This window comes from Brassica napus, chromosome C5, assembly GCF_020379485.1.
Source record: "Brassica napus cultivar Da-Ae chromosome C5, Da-Ae, whole genome shotgun sequence".
Lineage (NCBI taxonomy): Eukaryota > Viridiplantae > Streptophyta > Magnoliopsida > Brassicales > Brassicaceae > Brassica > Brassica napus.
The window spans coordinates 16,879,497-16,901,144 of NC_063448.1; the positions used below are offsets into that span (position 1 = coordinate 16,879,497).

Here is a 21,648-nt window from a genome sequence, read left to right on the forward strand (position 1 = left end):
GCCCATCAGATCCTGAGTCAATCAACCAACCACCCCCACATGACTCAGAACTGATGAGTCTTCACACTTCCTAATCAGTCATGGAACCATGTCCCACTGAACCTGATTAGTGTTGCTCTTACCACCGGTGCATCCTTTGATCAATCAGATCAGACACCTTGATCCATCATCCAAGGATCAGGTCGTCCATCCTTACCCATGATCAGATCACACACGGCCTGCCTTACCAACACCAAGGTTGATAACCAGCAATTCCTTATGATTAATATCATAAGTGACAATATGTTCCAGCACACAAACATATGATCAGATATCCTAACACAAGGATCTGACCCCAATATGCCCTCAGGTGCAATTTCGACCGCAAGCAAACCTGCTCCAAAAACATAGCCAATGCTTTGCACATAGCTTACCAACCCAAGGTTGATAACTAACATTCCTTATGATCAATAATCATAAGTGACAAACATTTCACAATACACAAGCATATGATCCGATAACCTAACACAAGGATCTATCATTGCATGGCTGGTTCCATAACTAACCGATCATTTTCTCATTAAACCCAAATCTGGCCGATTTCAAATGTGATCCAAAAATCAATTAAAATTCATGACAATTCATGATAAATCATAACTAAGAGAATGGTCCAATCGGATTTCCCAGAACCGGCCTCCAGCCCCTAGATCTCGGCCAAGATCAACCAAACCGGCCCGAGGGACCATCTCTAAATCAATCCCTAAAAACTCATTAGGATTCATGATAATTCATTATAAATACCCACTAAGAAGAATCAATCATCAGATCCCCTCAAGTCCTTCAGGAACTATGAGATCCGATCATACCTTCCAAACCAAGGCCATGGAGGATTTCTCCTAACCGGCCAAGGCCGTGGTTTAGTGTCATCAAGTCTGATCCAACAGACTACACCATAATCATTCATAATATATATATTCCTCAAGGACGTGCCATACTTGGCCATGATCAATTCCACAGCCAACAGAATTGTAATTCAAAAGGTAATCATAAAACCGGTTACCTTATACATGATCTGATTAGATCATGTGCCTTCCCTTATCATGGACGGCCATGCTCCTCCAGGGCACGCCTCCATCATTGTCCTATCACATACCTCCAGTATTGATAAGATCTATTCAAGGGTCGCACCAACTTCCCATCCATGGAACTTCCATGAAACCAGTTTCTACACTGCATCCGCCTTCAAGGCTGTCTTGGCCTGTAAGAGTGGAGTCTGGCCTTCTCCCTTCTCTCCTGATTATCTGCGTGTGTTCCCAAGACACAGAGGAAGCCCAGGATGTGATCATCCATGATCAAACATCCTCACAGGGTCGTCCATCATTTCCCCCTTCAGTGCCCATGAAACTGCCTTTCTACACACATATGCCCTTAAGGCTGTTCATGCCATTGAGAGTGGAGTCCGGCCTTCTCCCTTCCCTCCTGACCATTTGAGTGTGTTCCCAGGGCACAGAGGAAGCCTAGGACATGATCATCCATGATCAATCACCATCAAAGGGTCGTTCTCAACTCCCCTTGTGATTGCCCACAAAACTGCCTCTTTGCTGCCTTCACACCAGTCTTGATCTTGGATGGAGCAATCCGAATCTCTCTCTCTTTTTCTCTGGTTTTCTTTGTGTTTCAGGGTGTAGAAGGAAGCCCCTGGTGTGCCTGCAAAGGCACGGACTTGCCTGCCTTTTATAGAAGAAGGGGTGGTTACTTTTTGGTGGTTACTTTTTAACCATTCCATCCCTTCGGTTTCAATCCTGGCCATTGATTTAAATCAATGGTCCAGATCACACCCTTTCTCCTCTGGCAGTTACCACACGCCCTGGAACTGCCAATCCACTCCTGGACAAGGCCAAACAAGGCCCAGACTGATTGCCCACGCCCCTGGCTCAATCCCAAGAGCCCACCAGCCCATCGGCACACACGGGTCACCCACATGGCCCGGCCACTGTCCAGACCCGGCCCAACTGCCCATGACTTGAACACTCAGTCCAGCTGAGTTGAGCTGATCCCCAGCTGTCCCAGCTGAGTGAGCTAGTCCATCTAGCTCAGGGAGCTGACACACTCTTCAGTGAGCTACACTGAGCTGCACTACACTTCACCTAGCTGGTCGAGCTTGCTTACTGCATCGCCCAGCTGTTATACACTGTGTCCAGCTTGTTTCCTTTATCTTCTTCAATCCTTCTAAGTCCCTTGGTCAATTTCCAGACCTAGACTTAGTTTTCCCATGATCCATTCTGATCACTCACTTCATCGAGCTTCACCTGGATCTTGTCCAGCTACCAGCTCGCTTGTCCAGCTCCTTTGAGCTTGTCTCCTTCTTGGATTAGCTATGCCTTAGCTTCCTGATGCCCTTAACCTTACTTCCAGGCTATGACACGCTTGTCTTTGGGTCATATGACCATACTGGTGCATTTCCACGCACCGCAGTCCGTCCGGACGATCCTATCCAGAATCGTGGACATGACAAGTCTCCCCCACTTACGAAGGATTCGTCCTCGAATCCAGTGGTGTTAACCTCTTGTCTCATGACAAAGGTTCCATACAAACTCCTTTGTACCCGGAACATGGAGCATGCTCGATTGGTTCTTTCTAACCAGTTCGTTGCATCTCCCACCTTGTTCCTTCTCACTGACCACGTCCTGGTCATCATATACACAACAAGTCTCCCCCACTTGATAGATATTTAACCCAAAATCTTATCAAGTGGTCCATCAAGCACCCATACAAAGACATGACTTGTGTCACTGACCCAACTCTCCAGGTTGGGGTCCTAGTAGACACCAAGTCTCTTACTCTCTGACCCTAGTCCATGACTAGATCATCTTCAGTCCCTAAGAACTTACTGCATACCCGAGTCTTAGTAGATTTACCCAATCTCCAAGCCACTCAATGTATCAGTCAAGTCTTAATGAACTCGTTCCAATCTTTAGGCCGCTTGTTGTACCACAAGTCCTAACAGATTGTTTTGTTTCCTTATGTCTTACAGACACCAAGGGTTCATGATCACAGCCTAATCGTACTGGATCATCCCTTAACCGACCACAGCCTTTTCCAGCTTGGCCATATTGCGATCTTAGTCCCTACTAGACTAACCGCCTTATCTTTACTTCTGTCCATCACTGGACTTTGTCATATTTCGATCCTGGTCCATTTAGGACGTGATCATATTCCGGTCCTGGTCCACTCAAGGACTCGACCGTGCATTCCGACCATAGGTCCATCTCCGAGTAGGTCGTGTCCTGATCCTCGTCCCTTACCGGACTTGATCATATTACGGTTCTGGTCCACTCAGGGACTCAACCGTCTCAATCAATACACAGCCTGAAGCTACCATCTTTCTGTTTCACAAAAAGAACTGGTGCTCCCCAAGGCAATACACTAGGGCATATGAACCCCTTCTCAAGCAACTCCTCAAGTTGCTTCTTCAGCTCTGCCATCTGAGCTGGTGCCATTCTATATGGACTTTTAGATAATGGGGCCGTTCCAGGTTCCAATTCAATGATGAATGGGCCAGCCCTATCAGGGGGAATGCCCTGTAGTGCCCCAAACACATCCTGAAATTCCCGAACCAACGGTATACCCTCCGGGTCACAGGCCCCTACAACCTCATCAGTGTAAATGGTAGCCAAAAGGCCTCACAACCATTTCCAAGCATCCGTTCTATTGGACTGCTGAAACCACCAAACTACAAGAGGTTGGCTTGATTCCTTGGTACTTAATCGGGGTCCAAACTCGTTCTCAAGTTGCACCCTTCCCAGGTGACAATCTAGAGTTGCCCGATACTTTCCCAACCAGTCCATGCCCAAGATCACTTCATGATACTTGAGGGGGACCACAATCAGATCTATAGGCATCGGCCTATCCAAGATCACCACAATCAGATCTATAGGCATCGGCCTATCCAAGATCACCATAATCAGATCTATAGGCATCGGCCTATCCAAGATCACCACAATCAGATCTATAGGCATCGGCCTATCCAAGATCACCACAATCAGATCTATAGGCATCGGCCTATCCAAGATCACCACAATCAGATCTATAGGCATCGGCCTATCCAAGATCACCACAACCAGATCTATAGGCATCGGCCTATCCAAGATCACCACAATCATTAAGTACTTAGATGAGTAGGATCTCGGTTTGATCACACATTTGGAAAATGTCCCATACCATTCTCCAAAGCATCACACATTTGTGAACGTCCCATACCATTCACAAAAGTGTTTATAGTATACCTCAATCCTCATCATACTAAGATACTTAACATCGTGTTTCCAATTCCTCTTGGAATTGATCCATTCCATTCATTCAATCTTAAGGAATCCTACCTTGACTTACACTGAGTCCAAGCTGATCCATCTGATCACAAGCCCACTCATGTACTAGCCATGTAGCGTCTCCCTTAGACTAACATGAACATTGCATATGCTCACTTGTTTTGAACGGCCACCAAGGGATAACATTTACCTCCAAGAGAGTGCTGCACGTTTCTTTCAACCTAAGCCACTCTCTGGTCCATGTTACTTCCTTTGTCCAGGTCGTCCATACAAAGATCTTGCATTGCTCCATCATCCAATCCGTCCATTATTCCCAAATAACTAGATAAACTAACCTTTATGTTTTCAGGGTCTTGCCGTGGAAGAGTGTATCTTGGCTAAGCCGGCTCATCTTGGAACTTCCCCGTTCACAAGCATGAAACCCAAACTTACCTCAACTCTCACTTGGCTCACCACAACTAAGGTTCCAAGTCATCTCAGTTTTCAGAAATAATTTCGGTTTGGAACTCAACATCTTTGAGCACTGTCCGTAACAGGATCAAGCATGCTCTGATACCAACTTGTAAGACCCGATCCCGGCCGACTAGGCCGCGGTCGATGCCTCACGTCGCTCAGTCCATACCCAGACCGAACCTCTAAAAATTTTGCCCTTTATTTAAAATATCGCCCATTGGCGAGGGCTAACTCAGATCCTAGCTCAAGACTACCTTAGTCATTCCCTAGCTAGATCAATACAACACATACGCAGCGGAATAATATCTACTTAACCATTCTATCTAGATCTATGCAACATTGCTAGATCATACCTTTGCCACATCCACGGAGCTTGTTAGCTCATCGGCCCAGCTACACTAGCTGAATGAACTCATAAACCAGCTGATCGAGCTGCGAGGTAGCCTTGCCCAGCTCCCCGTCCACTCGTCCAACTCCCTTATACCTTCATAAACTCTTCTCTTGGGTACTTAGTCATTCAGCCAACCATCCCCACAGACATAAGTAACCCTTGAGAAGTCTTCAAACAGCTAAGGACATGCATCTGGCCCTTACCGGCTCATGCACTGTCCCACATCCTTTTTGCCTTATCAACTTATGATACCAAGTCCAGCTCATGGACTAACAATGCCCATCAGATCCTGAGTCAATCAACCAACCACCCCACATGACTCAGAACTGATGAGTCTTCACACTTCCTAATCAGTCATGGAACCATGTCCCACTGAACCTGATTAGTGTTGCTCTTACCACCGGTGCATCCTTTGATCAATCAGATCAGACACCTTGATCCATCATCCAAGGATCAGGTCGTCCATCCTTACCCATGATCAGATCACACACGGCCTGCCTTACCAACACCAAGGTTGATAACCAGCAATTCCTTATGATCAATATCATAAGTGACAATATGTTCCAGCACACAAACATATGATCAGATATCCTAAAAAAGGATCTGACCCCAATATGCCCTCAGGTGCAATTTCGACCGCAAGCAAACCTGCTCCAAAAACATAGCCAATGCTTTGCACATAGCTTACCAACCCAAGGTTGATAACTAACATTCCTTATGATCAATAATCATAAGTGACAAACATTTCACAATACACAAGCATATGATCCGATAACCTAACACAAGGATCTATCATTGCATGGCTGGTTCCAAAACTAACCGATCATTTTCTCATTAAACCCAAATCTGGCCGATTTCAAATGTGATCCAAAAATCAATTAAAATTCATGACAATTCATGATAAATCATAACTAAGAGAATGGTCCAATCGGATTTCCCAGAACCGATCTCGATCCTATAGATCTTGACCTAGAACAGCCCCACCGGCCACCTTGACCATCTCGAAATCAATTAGATAAAAATCCCCAAATACCATGATAATTCACCACTAAGAGGATTCCAAAGTCAGATCGCCATAAATCCATCAGGAAGTAGGAGATCCGGACTTAGCTGCCAAACCAAGGCCATGGAGGGTTCTTCTGAACCGGCCAAGCCATGGTTCAGTGTCATCAAGTCTGATCCAACAGACTACACCATAATCATTCATAATATATATATTCCTCAAGGACGTACCATACTTGGCCATGATCAATTCCACAGTCAACAGAATTGTAATTCAAAAGGTAATCATAAAACCGGTTACCTTATACATGATCTGATTAGATCATGTGCCTTCCCTTATCATGGACGGTCATGCTCCTCCAGGGCACGCCTCCATCATTGTCCTATCACATACCTCCAGTATTGATAAGATCTATTCAAGGGTCGCACCAACTTCCCATCCATGGAACTTCCATGAAACCAGTTTCTACACTGCATCCGCCTTCAAGGCTGTCTTGGCCTGTAAGAGTGGAGTCTGGCCTTCTCCCTTCTCTCCTGGTTATCTGCGTGTGTTCCCAAGACACAGAGGAAGCCCAGGATGTGATCATCCATGATCAAACATCCTCACAGGGTCGTCCATCACTTCCCCCTTCAGTGCCCATGAAACTGCCTTTCTACACACATCTGCCCTTAAGGCTGTTCATGCCATTGAGAGTGGAGTCCGGCCTTCTCCCTTCCCTCCTGACCATTTGAGTGTGTTCCCAGGGCACAGAGGAAGCCTAGGACATGATCATCCATGATCAATCACCATCAAAGGGTCGTTCTCAACTCCCCTTGTGATTGCCCACAAAACTGCCTCTTTGCTGCCTTCACACCACTCTTGATCTTGGATGGAGCAATCCGACTCTCTCTCTCTTTTTCTCTGGTTTTCTTTGTGTTTCAGGGTGTAGAAGGAAGCCCCTGGTGTGCCTGCAAAGGCACGGACTTGCCTGCCTTTTATAGAAGAAGGGGTGGTTACTTTTTGGTGGTTACTTTTTAACCATTCCATCCCTTCGGTTTCAATCCTGGCCATTGATTTAAATCAATGGTCCAGATCACACCCTTTCGCCTCTGGCAGTTACCACACGCCCTGGAACTGCCAATCCACTCCTGGACAAGGCCAAACAAGGCCCAGACTGATTGCCCATGCCCCTGGCTCAATCCCAAGAGCCCACCAGCCCATCGGCACACACGGGTCACCCACATGGCCCGGCCACTGTCCAGACCCGGCCCAACTGCCCATGACTTGAACACTCAGTCCAGCTGAGTTGAGCTGATCCCCAGCTGTCCCAGCTGAGTGAGCTAGTCCATCTAGCTCAGGGAGCTGACACACTCTTCAGTGAGCTACACTGAGCTGCACTACACTTCACCTAGCTGGTCGAGCTTGCTCACTGCATCGCCCAACTGTTATACACTGTGTCCAGCTTGTTTCCTTTATCTTCTTCAATCCTTCTAAGTCCCTTGGTCAATTTCCAGACCTAGACTTAGTTTTCCCATGATCCATTCTGATCACTCACTTCATCGAGGTTCACCTGGATCTTGTCCAGCTACCAGCTCGCTTGTCCAGCTCCTTTGAGCTTGTCTCCTTCTTGGATTAGCTATGCCTTAGCTTCCTGATGCCCTTAACCTTACTTCCAGGCTATGACACGCTTGTCTTTGGGTCATATGACTATACTGGTGCATTTCCACGCACCGCAGTCCGTCCGGACGATCCTATCCAGAATCGTGGACATGACAGATGGGATGTCTATTAAAAATTACATATACCTTTTCATAAGCAAATTATCTTTAAGGTAAGGTAAGTTTTCAATTGATATAAATTTTAACTATGTGTCATCCCGCAATATAGATAGCTCTGGCACACGTGTACATCGTCTTATTCCAGTGGTTTCTACGAATATGAGTACAAACCATGATCACAATCTTCATACAGAAAACACACACACAAACTACCAGATCTTTCATAATCAGCATTTTATATGTAGTCTTGGTTCTCGTAATTCTCCATGTCTAGCAAAAGCTACAAAACTTGTATGCGCCGCTCAAACAAAGATACACAAAGCATTGATTGTTCTTCTACCCCGAATGTTTGATTTGTCATGCATTAATAATTAGTTAATGTATGAATCACATCTACAGATATATGCACCACCTTGTTTTCTAAGGGCTTCACCTTGTTTTATTATTTTTGCCAAGGTGAGCCCATCTAGTTTTAAATTTTCGTAAAGTTTACAAACGCTTCTCATATTTTATATGAAATTCACAACGTTGGCAAAAAAGATATATAGACATTTCTTCGCACAATCTTGTGTTGTGCAAGTACCATATATATCTTCGATGAGTCATACTCCGTAACAAGGTCTCATCTATTTGGTCCAAACACCAAAAAATGATCAAGTCAAATGCAACAATGCCAACAAATATGGTCTACCAAGTGAATGAAAGGCTTTTTAGGACTCTTCATATGTTTTGTTTTCTAGGATTCTGTAGTTCTGATTCCACTTGTAAAGAGATGGGACGAACCTTTCCAACATAGAAATTTATGAGTTTTGGTCCACGACTCATCGAGATGACCTGATTATGTTCATACTTGTTTAAATTTTTATCATGAGAACGTGAATTATTTCAGTAGAGTTGAAAGATTGTCATTTTCTGTCCCTACTGATGATATACATACGTGCTACTACAATTTAAGAGAAAATAAAGATAAAGTCGTATCAGTTATCAAAAAGATATTTAGCATATATTTAAAAATAATCTTTGTATTTCTTATTTTTTATCTTTGAAAAAATTCACAAAACTTTACAAAGGATACAAAGAAATTGGATGTGTTTTTGTTAATTATTGAACTAGATTACATGAAACCAGTTTACACTAATCCCAATGCATAAATTTACTACTATCGGCAGTAAAATGTAACTAATCCTCTATGCATCCAGTCACGTGACCAAATAAACTATCTAAAGGTCTAAAAGTATAACAATTAGGGGTGGGCACGGATCGGATAGTAACATATTTTTTAGTATCTATGATTTGCTTCGTACTTCACGGATATCTGATTTTTCGATTTGCTTTGATTCGAAAAAATACGGATATTCAGAAAATTTATAGGTATTTGCGAATATTCACGGATGTTTACGGTTTTATCCACTTTGTACAATACAAGTAAATCTACCAAACATTACACAAATTTGTTTTTTCTTAAAATAAAAGTTACATAATACAAAAGATAAACTAAAAATTAATGAAACTATGTGTTTTATGAATTTTTAAAATTAATAAAAAAATCTTATAAAACAAATATTTTTAGAAAAATTGTAGTTTTCGTTAAAGATTTTATACTTTCTCTTAAATTATATGTTAAATTATAATTGTATAAGATTATGCATTTAAAACTCTATATTTAGTTATAGATATACATCTATATGTATATAAGCTGGAGCATATCAGATATCCGCCTCTAATTTTTTTAGTATTTGTGATTTGCTTCGCTTTTAACGGATATTGATTTTTAATGTTTACTTTACTTCGGAGGCGTACAGTTATCCGAATTTTTCGGATCGAATCGAAACGAATAAAGAATCGAATCAAATTTAACGGATAAAATGCTCAGTCCGAATTAAATATCTAAGAATGGCGGCTGACCTAGGCGATGGCGAAGGCGACAAGAACGGCGACTCTCCCCTGTCTGAGACGACGGACCAAGGCGTGGTGGTTTCGACTGCGGAGAAACCCCCTCTCCCCGGATCGGGATCTCCTTGGCAGAAAACACCAGTGGGGGAACCGCTTCCTCCCTCCGAAGCTGTTGACGACGTAGTCTCGATTCAGATACCCGACGAGATTCTTGTAGAACCTAACCCACTATGGAGGTGCTACGTGGTTGGTTACTTCATTGGAGACACACCCATGTTGGTTCCATCCATACTACAGTGAATCGGATCTGGTCTTCTCCGAAGATGGGAAGCAAAATCGACGTGCAGTTTCTTGATAAGACAACAGTCTTGTTCCGAATTGAGAACCCTCAGATGTGTGTAAGAGTGACTCAGAGGCGTTATTGGCATATTGCAGACATCCCATTGGTGGTTAACGAGTGGTCTCCAGAAACTGCTCTTGATCCCCCGGACCTCTCTGCCATGCCGATTTGGATTGATCTTAAGGGTGTACCGAGTCTTTTGTTCTCACATAAGGCTCTGAAATGTTTAAGTCGAGCAGCAGGAAATTTTGTTAAGTTACATCCGCACACAGAGAAGTGTACCAGGTTGGATGCAGCTCGTGTTCTCGTAGAGGTGGATCTTAATAAACCTCTGGTGGAGAAAATCAGCTGTCTGGACCGAGATGGAAGGACGGTGATGATTGAGGTCTTATATCCCTGGTTGCCACCTAAGTGTAACATCTGTAATGGATGGGGTCATTTAGTCTCTAACTGCCAATCAAAGAAGATCTCAGTGATGCAGAAGGGTAAGGAGGTTGCGGTAGATAAGGGGGATTCAGATGTGGTTATAAATGGTGATGGTTCAGTGAGAAACGATCTTCAGAGTACGAAGCGTAATGTGGTCCAAGAGTTATTAGACGAACTTGAGGGGTTACCACTTACGTTTGGAAGCAATGTTGTTGGTGATATCCAAAGGAAGCGTTTGAGGTTGGGGATGCATCGACTTCAGTAAGTTCTGAGCAGAGGAAGGAAGAGTGGGCTTTGGTGGGTAGATCTGACATTGTTGAGAAGAGGAGTTCAGTTGGAGAGGACCAGGAGAGTGATGTTGTAGTCTCTCCTTCGAAGTTCAGTGTACTAGCTCTAGAAAGGCAGGAGGAGGAAAATAATGATGAGATGGAAGAGGATGTTAGTGCTGAGAAGGGGGAAGATGAAAATGTAGGCTTGGATATTGAAGAGGGTGAACTGGTTGCAAAATATGTAGCTTTGAAGGCAAAAGACTCAACTAAGACCGCTCGGTTCCGTACTGGTACAAGTTTTAAGTTGAGTAAGCAGATCCCAGCTCGTGCTAAGGACCTTAAGGGTAAGAATCAGACCAACACAAGAAAGACTTGTTCTTCATCTGGAATATGTGGGGGTTCAACTCGCCGCGCAAACACAGAGAGCTTCGTAGATAGGTACAAGCTGAGAAGTTTATGTTTGGATGTCTGTTTGAAACTAGGGTACAATAAGGTAATTGTGCTGATTCTTTGGAAGCGGCTTTACTTGGTTGGGCAGCTATGTCAAACTATGAATTCAATCCTTTAGGGCGCGTCTGGTTTTGCTGGTCTGACAAGGTTGTGGTCACTAAGCTTCATAGTAGTGCACAGGTCATTACCTGAGCAGTTCAGATCCCCGAGACGCAGGAGCAGTTCATATGTTCAGCGGTATATATATGCATCCAATTGTGAAGTGGAAAGAAGACGTCTTTGGCTGGAACTGCGGGGAACTCAGGCTGCTTACAGCCACCTAGACATGCCTTGGATAGTGGCTGGTGATTTTAATGCGACTCTTTCTTCTGGTGAACACTCCAGGGGATGCTTAACAAGTTCAAGCAGATAGGAATGACGCAGTTTCAGGAGGCTGTAGGGGACTGCATTCGAACTGATCTTACGCATTCAGGAGTGATATTTACATTGTGGAATAATCAGGAAGCAGGCCCTATTGGCAAGATACTGGATCGAGCTCTCATAAATGGACCCTGGTTACGGACGTTTCTGATCATCTTGTCGTTTTGAGGCAGGGGGATATCAGATCATGCAAGATGTGTGGTGCATCTCTCTGGTGTAGTGAACGAGGCGAGGAAACCATTCAGATTCTTCAATTACCTCACTGAGCATCAAGACTTCCTTCCCACGGTGAAGAGAGTTTGGGACTCCACTCAACCTATACATCACTCCTGTACAGCTTTGAGCAGATTTCATGCTAAATTAAAGCTCTTAAAGTATGATATGTGTTTGCTTAATAAAACGCATTATGGGGATCTTCCTGCAAGAACTAAATAAGCTTTTGAGGAGATGTGTCGCTGCCAAAACTTGGTACTGCAGGACCCGAATCCGGTAAATGTTGCTGCAACAGCTACATCGTCTGATCGGTGGAATAAGCTGGCTAGTATTGAGGAGAAGTTTTTCTGATAGAAATCCTGTATTAGATGGCTTGGAGCAGGGGATCATAATACAGTTTTTTTCCATGGGGCAGTGCAGACTAGATCATCGAGGAACACAATCTATTTTCTCGTTACAGAGGCAGGAACAAAACTTACTAAACTCACAGATATCAAGAGAGAGGCAGTTCTGGAGTTTCAGAGATTCCTCCAAACTAAGGAGCAAGGAACGGTTGAAGACCCATGCCCCTTGCTGCAGGAACTGTTAACCTATAGATGCTCGTCGGATTCTGCTGCTGGCCTTGTAGCTCTGGTGTCTGAAAAGGAAATTATATCTGCATTGCATGCTTTACCTAATGATAAGGTCTCTGGGCCGACGGTTTTACTAAGTAATTTTTTTTATTGCTGCTTGGACAATTGTTGGAAAGGAGTTTATCATCGCGGTGCAATCTTTCTTTTTATTCAGCTTCTTACCCACTGGTATCAACGCAACAATCCTATCCCTCATACCAAAATTGGTGGAAGCGCAGACCATGAATTATTATCGACCAATTGCCTGTTGTAACTTACTATACAAGGTCATTTCTAAAGTCCTTGCTCGTCGGCTCAAGACAATTTTGCCAGAGGCCATAGAAGTTAATCAAACTGCATTTATTAAGGTGCGTCTACTGCTCGAAAATGTCCTCCTTGCTTCAGAATTGGTAAATGGATACCATAGGACCTCCAACTCCAACAGATCAACAGTGAAGTTTGACATCTCGAAAGCCTTTGATACCATTAAATGGTCTTTCATTACTTCTGTTTTGCAAGCTATGGGACTCCCTCTGCAGTTTATTCTCTAGATCAAGGTCTGTATCTCAACGGCTGCTTTCTCTGTCTCTGTGAACGGCAATCTGGAAGGATTCTGTACAAGTGCTAGGGGTATCTGACAAGAATGCTCTTTGTCACCATACCTCTACGTTATCTTGAATAATGTCCTCTCTAAGATGTTAAACAAAGCCGCGGAAGAACATCAGTTTGGTTATCATCCTCAATGTAAAGAAGTGAGACTCTCTCATTTGTGCTTCACCGATGACATTCTAGTTTTCACTGATGGTTCTGTTGGTTCGATGAGAGGAGTTATGAGGGTGATGGAGCAGTTTGCAACAATCTCTGGTCTTCATATCAACGCCTCTAAGTCATCCATATTTGCTACGGGTCAGAATATAAACCCCTTGTTGGGTGAAGCTGTGCGTTTGGGGATCAAAGTGGGAAGTTTGCCAGTCAAGTATTTGGGTATGCCACTTACTACCAAAGCTTTTAACAAAGCAAGACTACGAGCCATTGATAGACAAGGTCAGAGGCAGAATGTTATTTTGGAGAAACAAGTATTTGTCTTATGTGGGGAGGCTACAGTTGATCAGGTCAGTCATTACAAGTATTGTCAACTTCTGGAGTCAAGCTTTTATTCTACCGAAAGCTTGTTTGGATACAATTGAAAGCATGTGTAGCGCTTTTTGTGGTCTGGTTCTCCAACGCAGACGCACAAAGCTAAGGTGGCATGGGAGGATCTCTGTTGTCCTAAAGAAGATGGCGGTCTTGGCATCCAGAAGTTGCGAGATTCATCAAAAGTATTTGCGCTAAGCTTAATATGGGGGATTTTTTCGAACTCTGACTCTCTTTGGGTCTCTTGGATTCAGCGCTACTTGTTGCGTCAGAATTCGTTTTGGGAAGTAAGGGAGGATGGGAAGGGATCTTGGATCTGGAGGAAGCTTCTAAAATTGAGAACGTTGGCATATCCATTCATCCGGTTTGAGATTAATGATGGTCACACTGCATTTTTTTTGGTATGATGACTGGCTAAAGATGGGGAGACTCTTGGACATTACGGGTGATGTGGGTACGTACTATCTTGGAGTTGCGAGAACCGCTCGAGTTAGTGAAGCAGTTATGCGTCAGCGATGTAACATCAGGGGGCATAGAAGTAGGCATTGTCATGCTCTTCATGACTGTATCCAGAATGAAAGGGTACCTCTTGACGAGCATGGCAGAGACGTGGTGCTATGGAAGCATGCGGAGAACACCTATGAATCACACTTCTCATCGAGTAAAACCTAGGATCAAATACGGGTGAAAAAGGATAAGGTAATTTGGAGCAAGAGTGTATGGTTTTAACAGGGCGTTCCTAGATACTCTTTTATTGTATGGCTGGCAATAAAGAATCGCTTATCAATTGGAGTGCGTATGAGGGCTTGGGGTATACAGCAAATTTGCTTGATGTGTGGAGAAAGGGATGAGTCGAGGGACCATATCTTTTTTGCTTGTCCCTTTACCTTCACTGTTTGGAACAGACTTGCAGGCCGGTTATGTGGTAGAAGGATCAATCCTGACTGGAGTCTCACTTTGCAGTTTGTTACTAGAAACACTCTTAGCAACATGGACAAGATACTTGTCCAAATGGTGTTTTAGACATGCATCTATTACATGTGGAAGGAGAGGAACGACCAGAGACATCAGAAAGGTTATCACACAACAGAGCAAGCTATCCAAATCATTGACAAGGTCATACGAAACCGAATCAGTTCTCTACGATACAAACCGGACCATAAGTTAGTTGGGCTGATGCAACGCTGGTTTGAGGTTTTCGATTACACATAGGTCTATTACAAGCATTTTCTTGTGTATAGCTTGTAGCTTATAGTTTTTTACTTTCCATTGTAATTGTCTATTCTTTTACCTTAATCAATAAATTTTAAATTTCATAAAAAAAAAAAAAATGCTCAGTCCCGATAGCAATGGCCTTCTCTTTTTTTTTTTTTTTTTTTTTTTTTTTTTTGTCAACTCACCTTCTCTTTTATATAGAGTACTAGCTTGCTTGTACCAACACTTTTAGTAAAAATTAAAACTGAACTGAATTCAATAAGGGGTCAAAATCTATGTGATTAAAATAAACCCACGCTATAAATGTATATGTAAATTAATAATACGATTACATATGCTGCCTCCATATAATTTTTTCTTCGATAAACAAATCTCCAAAGTTCGAAGTGAAATTAAAATAAATAAAAAGACTTCAGGAGTAATTAATCTTAGTTCTGAAGTACAAAAGTAGGTGATATACGTTATACTAATATTATCGGGTACGCGGTTAATTAAATCATTAACATTAACAAGGTGCGTGTAGCATTTATAAGGCAAAAGTCAAATTTACTCGAAGTTCTTGATGATTTTTTAAATACCGAATACCAAAGTATAGAATTTCTCAACGTTTCCTTGCTTTTAATAAAATTAAAATTTGATTTCTTTAAGGGTGTGTATGTACAAGTACCGTCAATTAATTGATCGTTCACGACCGTCAAATAGTAAATTATTGGTTTCCGGAGTCTGGTAATATAAAACACTAGCTGCTAAGTGACAAGGCAAATAGAATTTACATGAAATTAGTTTTTATAACCTTAGTAGAAAGGCATAGACTTATAAATGTTACTATCAACTAAATTAAATGGTGGTCAATATATTCTAACAAGACTTATATAGGTTGTTAAGTGAATTTCTTGTGAAGAAAAACAGATAGACATATGATTAACCTAGTTTGAAAGAAATAAAGAGAAGTCTAACTGCACGGTGGAAATATACTAAACGAAGACATGCATGGTGTGGCGTTAACTATACTGCGATCGTCATGGTTTTGCTTATTACTTCTTTTTGTTTTGGAAGTTTTTTCTTCTATCGCACCTATTGGTAGCATTTTTCTTTATTGTTGGAACCTAAGTCTTTTGGCTTCGAACGTTTGAATAAGAATTCAACATTGACAACAAAAAAAGAAGAAGACATGCATGAATGAGACTGAGTTTGATTAAGGAAGATAACGATTTAACGTAGATACGAAGTTTGCTGTTATGTCCCAACTATTTGTCACTAACGAGACATGTATCGTTTTTGCAACCATAGATGGATCATGGATGATATGACATTTAATCATTTGGATTTTTTTTATGCATATGTTATCGTTCTTTTTTTTTTGGCATTAAGCTTTAAAGTGTTGATCTGCCTGTCCCGTTCGTGCGAGGCATCTTTTTTTTTTGAAACGGTACCTTTACTTTTTGTTATAAATCATATATTGTGGATGTTTATAACCGGCTCCGTTTATAACCGGCTCCGTTTATAACCGGCTCATATTTAGAGAGAGAGAGAGAGTCGGCGGCTAGAGAGAGAGAAACCCTAGTTTCCCTTTTCCTTATAGATCTATGATTTGTACTTTTTCCATATTTGTATTTTCTTTCTTTAGTCTTTCTATTATTCTATGACGGTGTAATTCCTATATATAAAGGGCTCCTTATGTTTATGAATAATACAGAAACAAAAATAAGATTCTATTCTCCTAAGTTTCACAACACGTTATCAGCACGATTACTCTAAGAACCCTAAGCTAAAATCCTGAATCTAAAACCCTAATTCCCCGGCGATAAAACCTACCGGCGATCACGAACCCTGAACCCGATACTAAGCTGATTCTCGATCGCGATCCGTTCCCCAGCTCGCGACCTCAGCCCGTTCGCGAGACACAATCTCAGCCTGTTCGACGCGATCTGATAGCTGCCTACTCCCGTTCGCGATAGACGACCTCAGTCCGCTCCAGCACGCGACGATCTCAACATTCAGCACATTCGCGACCCGATAGCAACTCGATACTGTTCAATGATCTCAGCTCAGCTCGCGGCTCTTTTCTAGTTGGAGCTTCATTCAACCCGACTTGAGGTTAAGGTAAAACTAAACCATATAACCAAACCCTAAGGTAAATAGATCCAATCCCTAATAACCAAAATCGAATCTCATTGCTTGATCTAAATTGAAACCCTAATACCTTTAAAACCTAGCCGCACGTATGCAGATTGCATACCATGAAAACCCTAATTTAAAATCGAAATCGAATTTGATTGTTTATGTGATTGAATGTTTTGAATCTGAATTTGATCACATAGAACCGATTGCTAGGATTGATTAATCTCATACTTGAATTTGGTTGTTTGAATTGATGATCCAATTGAATGAATTAAGGTTAAATAAATCTCCTAGGTTTAAGTTGTTCTCATCTTGTTTAAAGATTTAACCTAACCGGCTTGTTCATATTGAAACCCTAATTGCATTGACTGATTAATTTTTAATATGATCCGTTAGGTTGATAGCAATTAACTCTTTGCTGCATTGCTTGATTGTTTGATTGAGGTTTCATGTTTCATGATCACTTAGAAAACCGTTTTGCTAAGATGTATAAATGATTGCATTATGAACATATAGAAACCGTTTGATAAGATTGTTCATACCCTTGGCCGTGCGGCTTGTTAACAAATCATGCATGCATAATCGTATGACTTGAATGCATCATATCCGTTTGGTCGTGTGACCAATTTGCATATCTGATTGTCTTGTATGCATCATAAGAACATTATAAATCCTAAGAATGAAACATATAATTTCAGATGTCGAGAATCAACAACTTGGATTTTGCTGCCCTAAATCTCTCTAGAGATAATTGCTTGCAATGGGCACTTGATGCTAAGATCATCCTGAAATCCAAGGGACTCGGTGAATATATCACCGAGGGCAATGATGCAAGTGAGAAAGATAGATATAGAGCTATATTGATTATACGCCATCATCTTATTGAGAGTCTCAAAGATCAGTATTTGACTATTGAGAATCCTTTAGACCTTTGGACAGAGTTGAAAACGAGATATGATCACCAGAGAACGGTGTTATTACCAAAGGCTATGTATGATTGGAGGAATCTCAGAATCCAGGACTTTAAGTCTGTGGACGAGTATAACTCGGCCCTGTTTAAAATAGTTTCGAAATTGAAACTGTGTGGTGAGGATATAACGGATAAGGATATGCTTGAGAAAACCTTTTCCACCTTCCACACAAGCAATGTGTTGTTACAACAACAGTAGCATGAGAAGAGCTTCTCTACTTATGCTAATCTGATCTCTTGTCTCTTGCTCGCTGAGCAGAACAATGAACTGTTGATGAGGAACAATGAATTGAGACCTCCTGGAACAACCCCATTACCTGAGGCACATGCGACAGTAGAGGCTAAGAAAGAGTTGAACCATGTCCAGAGTGATAGCCAACACGACCCTGGTCGTGGAAAATGGCATGGACGTGGTGGTCGAGGCCGAAACTCGTTTGGTCGAGGCCAAGGCAACTCATATGGCCGTGGCCAAGGAAACTCTTATGGAGGCCGTGGTCATGGCCGAGGCCGTGGTACATCTTTCAAGCCACAAAACTCGACCAAATCTGTGTGTCATAGATGTGGTATGGGTAATCATTGAGCTAAGACATGTAGGACTCCCAAACATCTCGTTGACCTCTACCAAGAGAGTTTGAAAGGGAAGAATCCTGAAGCTCATATGACTTATCAAGATGGTGAAGAAGATTTCAATCATGAACAAGACGATCTCATGGAGTATGAAACGTCTGATTGTTTAAAAGATCAAAGTTGATTTTGGCCATCTATGTTTTTGTGTTCTTTGCTTTGTGTTTTCTATGTTTTGATTTCTTTGAACTTATTTTGAATCTTAATGAATGAAGCTTTTATAAAGTCTTTAAAGTATCATTCTATCTTGTTTTGAAGAATGAAAGATGATATGGATGTATTCGTTGTGGACAGTGGGTCAAGCCACACGATCTTAAGAGACAAAAGATATTTCATAAATCTAACTCTTAAAAACGCCAATATCAATACCATTGCGGGTATAGTTAGTCTCATAGAGGGCTACAGCCAGGCTAAAATCCTGTTGCCTAAACGCATCTAGAGATATCTGATGCATTGTATTCACCCAGCTCTAAGAGATGCCTATTGAGCTTTAAAGATATTCGAATGAATGGCTTTCATATTGAGACTAAGGGCGAAGGAAACAAAGAGTTCTTTCAGATCATAGAGATCGGCCAAGGCTATAAGAAAGTCCTAGAGACTATACATGCGCTCTCTACTGGCATGTACTATGCTAAGGTCGTAATGATTGAGGCCAATGCCGTATTGAACAGAGTGACCACCGAGAATTTTAATCTTTGGAACGACCGGCTCGGCCATTCTGGTTCGACTATGATGCGAAATTTGATTTTAAATACAAACGGCCATACTTTGAAAGAAAAACGAGTTGTCCCTAAGAATTTAACATGTGTAGCATGTTCACAAGGGAAACTCATTGTTAGGCCATCACCAGTCAAAGTGACTAAGGAAACAATAAACTTTCTAAAAAGAATACAAGGAGACATATATGGACCAATACACCCACCTTGTGGGACGTTTAGGTATTACATGGTCTTGATTGATGCGTCCACGAGATGGTCGCACGTCTGTCTCTTATCAACTCGTAACTTGGCATTTGCGAGATTGTTGGCTCAGATCATTCGTTTGAAAGCACACTTTCCAGACTTTCCTTTAAAGACTATACGTCTTGATAATGCTGGTGAGTTCACGTCCCAAACGTTTAATGATTACTGTATGTCCATGGGGGTAAGTGTGGAACACTCCGTGGCACATGTACATACACAGAACGGCTTGGCCGAATCATTCATTAAGCGAATACATCTAATAGCTAGACCATTGCTTATGAGGTCGAGACTTCCGGTCTCAACTTGGGGACACGCCGTCCTACACGCGGTCGAACTCATACGTATCAGGCCATCTAGTGAACATAGATATTCCCCATCACAATTGCTTACAGGTCATGAGCCAGAAATATCTCATCTTAAGACATTTGAATGTGCCGTTTATGTTCACAATTGCACCACCACAGAGAACAAAGATGGGACCTCAACGGAGGATGGGGATATATGTTGGATATGATTCTCCCACGATTATAAAATACCTTGAGCCAACTACGGGTGATTTATTTATGGCCAGGTATGCGGATTGTCATTTTGATGAATCCGAATATCCAACATTAGGGGGAGATAATAATAAGCTGGTAAAAGAAATTATATGGAATCAAACATCCTTATCTTGGCAAGATCCTCGGACTCAAGAATGTGATTTAGAAGTCCAAAAGATTATACATTTACAAAAGCTAGCTAATCAATTGACAGATTCCTTTGCTGACCCGAAAAGAGTGACTAAGTCATATATACCAGCTGCTAATGCACCAATTCGAATTGATGTTCAAGAGTGACACAATCAAGTTGCTACAGAGTCTAGACAACGTTTGAAACGTGGTAGACCAATAGGTTCCAAAGATAAGAACCCTCGGAAAACTAAGAAAGGTGCAGAGAATGAAACCGAGGTTGTTGAAACCCTAGACACGACCGCGGCCGTTCCTAAATCCCGAGACTTAGCCGCGGCCGATCGCAAAACCTTAATAGCGATCACGGCCGATCATAAACTCTTTGATGCGGCCGGCCCTGATGTATCTAATCCTGATTCTTGGGACACCAAGATTCAAGGTACTGAAGGCCCTGATAATAATGAGATCTCAATAAAATATGTCTTGTCTGAGATACAATGGAACATAAAGAATGTCGACATTGATGATATATTTTCATACAAGGTAGCACTTGAACTTATGGATTTAAACGAGGATCATGAACCCACGTCTATTTATGAGTGCACTCAACGATCAGATTGGATCAAATGGAAAGAAGCTATAAACGTGGAGTTGAATTCTTTAAAGAAAATAGGTGTCTTCGGTCCTATAATCCGAACACCCTATGATGTTAAACCAGTTGGATACAAATGGGTCTTTGTGAGGAAAAGAAATGAACATGGTGAAGTAGTGAGATATAAAGCACGGCTCGTTGCACAAGGATTCTCACAGATACCAGGAATAGATTATGAGGAGACGTACTCCCCTGTGGTGGATGCTACTACTTTTAGATTCCTGATAAGTCTGGCTATAAGAGAAAACTTAGACTTGCGGTTAATGGATGTAGTAACTGCATACTTATATGGTCCACTGGATAATGAGATATACATGAAAGTTCCAGAGGGTATTGAAGTGAAAAACAAATCGAGTTCTCGAGAACAACATTGTATAAAGTTGGATAAATCACTTTATGGATTGAAACAATCAGGTCGAATGTGGTACAATAGACTAAGTGAGTACCTAGTGAAAGAGGGCTATAAGAATGACCCGACCAGTCCATGTATTTTTATAAACAAATTCGACAATAAAGGATTTGTGATCATGGCATTGTATGTTGATGATCTGAATATTCTAGGAACATCTGGAGAGATTTCCCAAACAGTTAAATATCTTAAGAAAGAATTCGAGATGAAAGATCTAGGAAAAACGAAGTTCTGTTTGGGATTACAACTTGAGTACATTAATGATGGAATCCTTGTGCAACAAATGGCATATACAGAAAAAGTACTCAAGAGATTTAATATGGCCGAGTTTCACCCATTATCTAGCCACATGGTTGTGAG

General features: G+C 41.9%; 1 protein-coding gene across 1 annotated transcript; it reads left to right on the forward strand.

Annotated features, from left to right (window-relative positions):
- Window positions 1-10,127: 10,127 nt before the first annotated feature.
- LOC106441397 lies at window positions 10,128-11,877 on the forward strand. The gene is made up of 3 exons (XM_013883219.1): window positions 10,128-10,688; window positions 10,799-11,332; window positions 11,674-11,877. Exons 1-3 carry the CDS (start codon window positions 10,128-10,130, stop codon window positions 11,875-11,877), a joined length of 1,299 nt encoding a protein of 432 aa, XP_013738673.1.
- The last annotated feature ends 9,771 nt before the right edge of the window (window positions 11,878-21,648 follow it).

Coding starts and splice junctions, on each gene's coding strand:
- LOC106441397 (XM_013883219.1), top strand. CDS start 10,128: ATGGGAAGCAAAATCGACGTGCAGTTTCTTGATAAGACAACAGTCTTG. Junction 10,689..10,798: donor TTATAAATGGTGATGGTTCA/GTGAGAAACGAT, acceptor TGATATCCAAAG/GAAGCGTTTGAGGTTGGGGA. Junction 11,333..11,673: donor TGAAACTAGGGTACAATAAG/GTAATTGTGCTG, acceptor TGAACACTCCAG/GGGATGCTTAACAAGTTCAA.